Genomic DNA, 5983 nt, shown 5'->3' with positions numbered 1-5983 from the left:
CGCTCTGGAGCGGCAGCCCTGGGGGGCACCAGCAGAGCGGTCAGAGTGACCGGAGCAGCTCTCTGCCGGGCAGCGAGGGCAGTGGTGAACGTGGTCGAGATCTACGACTTCTTGCTTTTTATCCACGTCTTAAGACTCATCCAGGTCTTTGTTGTCCTGGTGATGAACTAAATAAAAATGACAGCTGAAATATAATAAATATAGAGAGCAGCATCAAACAAAAGTAGTGTTTCGAAAATGTCTTCTTTAGATCCATAAAGACTGAGATATTTTTAATGAATCACCATTTTTAACATCCGATATTTTTAATGAGATATTATGTAGTGAGTATTGACTGGTAAATTACTTTAACTGCACTGGTTGTTTACAGACCCAAACAGCACAAACATAAAGGTCAGTAAGGTCAACTTTGACCATAATATGCTCTTTTTGGGCGTGTTACGCTCAGGAGTGAAAAATGTCCCCCATTCATTGTCAATGGGAGGGATTGAAACGGCCATCATCTCAACATAGGAAGGTCATAGAGTCACAAGGTTTTGACCGGCGTTTAGCTCTCGACCTGACGAACGCAGCGATGCCAAACGTCCTGCTTGTGCACACAGAGCCACGAAATACATTTATGGGTGTTTTTAGTTTTCATTCTATTATCCTTCATATTGACATTAAAGAGACACTTTCTGGACATCAAACATGAATTCTTTATTGTTTTAGGTATTGTTTTGCACATGATAATGTAGTCACCAAACAAGTACGGAGAACATATACTGTAGTAAACCATTCAGTTAGGCAGGACGTCCGTCAGAACGACATTCAGGACAGTACTTTCTGTAGGACGCAGTCCTAGTCATAGCAACTCAACACTTGGTCCTTGTATTAATTCATACTGTACTTTCATCACCTTTCATAAAAGGGAAAACAACCCCAACTGAATGTTAGTAAACATGTAGTTAAACCGCTGAGGCCGTGCCGGTCCACCTCTGTGATGTGACCGCTAAGGAGTCGGTAAAATGGCCGATAAAACCGGTCGTCCTACCAGGGGAAGAAGAAGACACTTTATCCCCCTGTCCTCTCCCTCGTCTGTCCTTTGCTCCCTCTGTCTCTGTCTCTCGCGGTCCTCCCGCTTGGGACGCCGTCGCGGTGACCTCCGGGACGCTAGACCTGGGCGAGGAGCTGCTCTCGGCGCTCGGCGCTGATGAAGAAGCGTAGTTTCCGTGGCAGCAGCTGCACCTCCACGGGCATGGCCTCGTACTCCTCGTTGTCGATGTTGTAGAACCCGGCTCCTTCCTGCAAGAGGGGCCGACGCAGCGGAAACAAGGCGGGCGTCAGACTTGCTCATTGAGCAAATCGAATCAAACTTTATTTGTATAGCCGATTTCATACACAGAGGCAACACAATGCGCTTTACAGAGAGCAATGGGAGGGTGGGCATAGGTCCCACCCCTGCATATTATATTAACAAAACACATTCCCTAACGCCAGTTTTAATGCATCCCTTTCAAAGAAGTTTAATTTCCTTCTTAAAGGAGCTTAATGATCTTAAAGGAGAACATGAGAAAAGCAGAATTTCCCAAGTGACTTCATATGGTTATAGCTCCATCACACCCCCACACTCATATCTGGACCTGAGGCTAGAGCACAGATCTGTAACTCACAGATGCTGTTCGTCTATAAATATCTCGCTCCAATGGCAGCAAAATGTTTTTTTCAGTAGTGTTGCCCTTTAACGATCAAAGCCTTAATATGAGTCGTGTGTGGGTTATGTTTGGCCCCCGAGGAGGTTTCCTACCGAGGGCAGGTTGAGCTGAACAGCGCTGGCCTCCAGATTCAGGGACTTCTTAGTGAACACGGTCGGATCCTCCTCTTTCTTGGTCCTACGGTGAAGAACGTGAATGTGAGTCGTTCATCTGCAGCACCGTCGCTCTCGACCGTGAGAACGGACAGGAGGAGGAGGAGAACGGACAGGAGGAGGAGGAGAACGGACAGGAGGAGGAGGAGAACGGACAGGAGGAGGAGGAGAACGGACAGGAGGAGGAGGGCTGTAGTTATCTAGGCAGTTACTGACCCTACAGTGATGAACTCTCCTACGGTGAAGTCGTCTGGCTCGGCACAGAGCGTCATGGAATCATCTATGCGCTGAAAGAGAAAACAAGGATATACTGTAGACATACTGGTAATAATAATAATAACAACAACAACAATAATAATAATAACAACAACAACAATAATAATAACTTTTTTTTTCACCTTTCATGCAGATAAATGAAGCTCAAAGTGCTTAAATGCAGCTCAAAGTGCTAATAGTGTTTAACATGGTTACAAGGTTAGTCAGTGTGTACTGACCGTCTGGATGGGGTTCTTGTTGTGTGTTAAGATGGACAGCTCCAGAGTGGACAGTTGATTCTCCTCCCATATCTCTGGCTCTTCTACCTTAGGAGGCTCTAAACACACACACACACACACACACACACACACACACACACACACCCACACAACACACAACACACACACACACACACACACACACACACACACACACCCACCCACCCACCCACCCACCCATCCACACACCCACACACACACATCAGCGTGAGGTCGTAGAGCGACGGATGAAATGCAGGCCGACACTTAACGACGACAACACATCAGCAGCCGGTGAGATGAGACGTGAAAACACAGTTACCTTCCACTGGGGGGTCCCAGTAGGTCTTCAGCCTGCGGATGATGCGGTAGAGCAGGTTGGGCCTGGGGGGCTTGTGGAGGGGCAGGTCGGGGGGCCGGCGGGTGGGAGCCAGATAGGACACGGAGGCCTCATGGACCTGGGGCCACTCCTGGGGAGGGACCGGAAGAAGAAGCCAATTTAATAGTGATAATGTTACAGGATATGTGTTTTCCAGAATAGAATATAGAACACTTCCTGGATCAAACTGTGTCTTCTCACCCGTAACGTACTGAACCAAAGTGCTGCTCGTGTCTTCAATGGGCCCAGGAACCAGTATCTGTGACAGAAAACACAGCAATATGATTCATATTTAGAGGGTGGACAAAATCTTTTTATCCTAGAGCTATTTTATGTATAAATATCTCCATGATTTTTATGAGACATTTTGGGTCTCTGGATTCTTACTTGCTTATGGTGGCAGCTACGTCTCTGAAGGCTCCCCAACGTAAACCAATGAGGGCAAAGACTGGCTGCTCTTTCTCCCCCTACACAAAAAAAACCAAAACGACCACGAACAACATTCAAAAATGATATTTCACACACACAGCGATCCACAAACATTCCCCCGATGCAACAGAGCTTCGAATGACCACAGAAAAATCTTAACGGGTACAATCTTTTTGTTCTTATCCCCGTGTCCTGCCCCTTGACCTCACCTTGATCTGCAGGACGTCCAGAGGGACCGTCTCGCCCCTCAGGATGGACAGTGTTGCTGACGTGATGTGTCTGGAGGTACAGAAACAAGGACATTACAATGACAGATTACAGATATGAGCGTACTCCACAGGGGCACCGAGCCTCACATCGACAGGGATGCAGAACGTAAATTGATTTGAAGTCTACAGTGTCTACAGCCGTACAGTATATCTCTTGTAGCCTACTTCCTGACAGTGGTGTTCGTCTGAATGAGACGGCGTTTTGGCGCGATACTGTTGTCATACAGTACTTACTGAACCTTGTTGTCGCTGAGGAGGTGGAGACTCTGACTCAGTGAATTGTGGGAGCCCAGTGGAATGAAGCCTATGGGCGTTTTACTGAATGTCTCCTACAAGAAAGAAACAGAGAGAGGAGTGGAAGGAACATTCTGTTCAAATGAGCGAGTGTACCCACACACAAGGAAAGCTACCACAAGAGAATATTACTCAACAAATGGAGAGAACTTATATCTGAGTGGTTGGGCACTGATGAATTGACAACCCCCCCAGGACTGGATATACCTGACCAGCCCTCCTCGCAGGACAGGACCTACCAGGGGGGGATCGGGTGGATCGAATGAACCGCCCTCATGACCAAAGGTCCAGAATTTAAGTCCGCACTCCCCCTCCCCCGTCAACAAATCGCCCGACAATCTAAATAATCCCCCCCCCCCCCCCCTCCCCCGTCAACAAATGGAAACGATACGGTGATACGGTCCGGATATGGACCCCCCCCCCCCCCCCCCCCCCCCCCCCTCCATGAGGCTGGCTACGGGCCTGTACCTGGTCAGCCCTCCGGAGCAGCCCGGTGATGACCTCCTGCAGGGTGCCGTCTCCTCCTGCCACGATCAGCATGTCTGTCTGCTCCATCAGCTCCAGCAGCTTCTTAGCCTGGCCTTCATAGTCGGTCTGCAAGGGCAGATAAGGCGATACGATACAATAAACATTATTAAACCCTCCAGGCAACTAGTTAAAGGGCTGTGAGGAAGAAACACAATGCAGTGTTTACAGACAGATTCTCCAGGAAATCAGAGTTCCTACCTTGACTACTGTCACCTCCACTCCAGCCAGGTATAATATAGGTGCAGCATTCTTCTCAAATAACTGGTTGGCTTTCCTGAGAGCAGCAGGATGAAACAGACAAAATAATAGTAGGATAGGTTGATCTGAGACTAATAGGCAAGCAGACACAGTAGTAGTGGCTTTGTGCTCATCAGATCTCTTCAATGACCACAGGATGAAACCATGTCATTGATGTCTGTGAGGTGATCACAGCAAGCTCAAGGCTACTTTGTCAACAAGATGTTAAGGAGAGAGTGTGTGTGTGTGTGTATGTGTGTGTGTGTGTGTGTGTGTGTGTGTGTGTGTGTGTGTGTACTCTTACCCACTGGAGGCAGCTGGGTTGAGGATAACTGTGGCCTTTCTCAGCTGCTCTTGGGGTTCTATCTGCTGACGTCCAAATTCCTGAAATACACAATTGAGTACAGTAGTACTACATTGTACTAGAACAAAAACAAAGTGAAAAACAAAGACTAACATACATGAATGAGGGCTCACCTTGGCCTCTAGACAAGCTTCTCTTCGCAGCAAACTGTCACTGAAAGATTTAAGACAATGTGTTAACAACACTTACAACTAAACTAAGGTAACTGATCATTAACTTAGAGGTTCATAAGAAGCAGTCCAATGTGGCCTTTAGTGGCTAGATAATTGCCAACATATGACTGACTTCACATGCTGAGTAGATCTGTATTAACAATCTGGACAAATGTTTGTAACATTAGTTCAAAGAACGACATGTTATCTCTCTAAAAAGTCACCCTGAATACATACCAGTGTTTACCCTGAATACATACCAGTGTTTACCATACAGCCAGTATCCACCGTATGACAGCACACACACACCGAAGGTGGACTTCTTCCAGTGATTTCTCAGAGTCCGGAACACTTTCACAACCCGAGCCATTGTCTGATTTACACTTTCTCGAGATACTCTTTTACTACACAATATATGTCATACGTACGATCATCACATTGCAGTCAGACAGGCATGGTTTCAATAGCGGTCATCTCTCCACCGCTGTCAAACCTCCCCCATCGCATGTGACATACTGGTGCAGCTCGTTTAATCGTCCTGACAAACAAGCAATTCAGAATGGTTCCGCTTAGAGTACAACAGCAGAAATCAGAAGACATGCGTCATGATATGGCACATCATCAATTAAAGAATTATAATAAGAATTTAATACCTCGGAATTGAATAAGGAAAATTGACAATAATACTTCAGAACGGCACTGAAGTCAATGTATCTGCCCAAGTTTCAGCAGTTCAATACCAAATAAAAAAAGACCTTGCCTGAACAGGAGCGTACATATTTAAACATGGAATTACTTTAGAGCACTTTCATTGTAGATTTATATTCCTATTATATTGTAAATTTGGTAAAAACTGACAAAAATACAGGATTTATGCTCGTCTGATTTTTCAGAGAATATAATTTTACTCAGGCACGCAGCGGGGTCCTTCGAAGCAAACTCTCAAAATTGAGTTTATCATGGCGGTACAGAT

The 5983-nt window shown here is 46.3% G+C and overlaps 2 protein-coding genes across 2 annotated transcripts in view; one reads left to right on the top strand and one right to left on the bottom strand.

The window, feature by feature from the left end:
* Window positions 1-696: 696 nt before the first annotated feature.
* agk (acylglycerol kinase) lies at window positions 697-5509 on the bottom strand. The gene is made up of 14 exons (XM_084451474.1): window positions 5271-5509; window positions 4972-5011; window positions 4799-4878; window positions 4456-4531; window positions 4198-4323; window positions 3670-3764; window positions 3376-3445; window positions 3125-3204; window positions 2939-2996; window positions 2681-2828; window positions 2341-2438; window positions 2063-2133; window positions 1787-1871; window positions 697-1284 (listed from the first exon to the last, which is right to left on the bottom strand). The coding sequence occupies exons 1-14, from the start codon at window positions 5378-5380 to the stop codon at window positions 1153-1155; spliced, it is 1269 nt and encodes a 422-aa protein (XP_084307600.1). The 5' UTR covers window positions 5381-5509; the 3' UTR covers window positions 697-1152.
* Window positions 5510-5969: 460 nt separating this feature from the next.
* The window catches only part of nup205 (nucleoporin 205), a gene marked incomplete at its 5' end in the record, with an annotated part of 25944 nt that continues 25930 nt past the window's right edge, over window positions 5970-5983 (top strand). Inside the window, one exon of the mRNA XM_084450807.1 lies at window positions 5970-5983. This exon is cut by the window's right edge and continues 14 nt beyond it. Within this exon, the coding sequence (XP_084306933.1) occupies window positions 5970-5983 (14 nt within the window).

This window comes from Borostomias antarcticus (assembly GCF_949987555.1).
Source record: "Borostomias antarcticus genome assembly, chromosome: 16".
In the NCBI taxonomy this organism is placed as follows: Eukaryota; Metazoa; Chordata; class Actinopteri; order Stomiiformes; family Stomiidae; genus Borostomias; species Borostomias antarcticus.
Note: the sequence above shows the minus strand (reverse complement) of the source record. Positions and strands in the feature narration are given on the sequence as shown.

What these genes read in the sequence shown, in the direction of transcription:
- agk (XM_084451474.1), bottom strand. Translation starts at nt 5,380, where the DNA reads ATGGCTCGGGTTGTGAAAGTGTTCCGGACTCTGAGAAATCACTGGAAG. An exon ending in TGGACGTCCTGCAGATCAAG is followed by an intron (nt 3,205 to 3,375) that starts GTGAGGTCAAGG and finishes TTTTTTGTGTAG; the next exon opens with GGGGAGAAAGAGCAGCCAGT. An exon ending in GTAGCTGCCACCATAAGCAA is followed by an intron (nt 2,997 to 3,124) that starts GTAAGAATCCAG and finishes TTTCTGTCACAG; the next exon opens with ATACTGGTTCCTGGGCCCAT.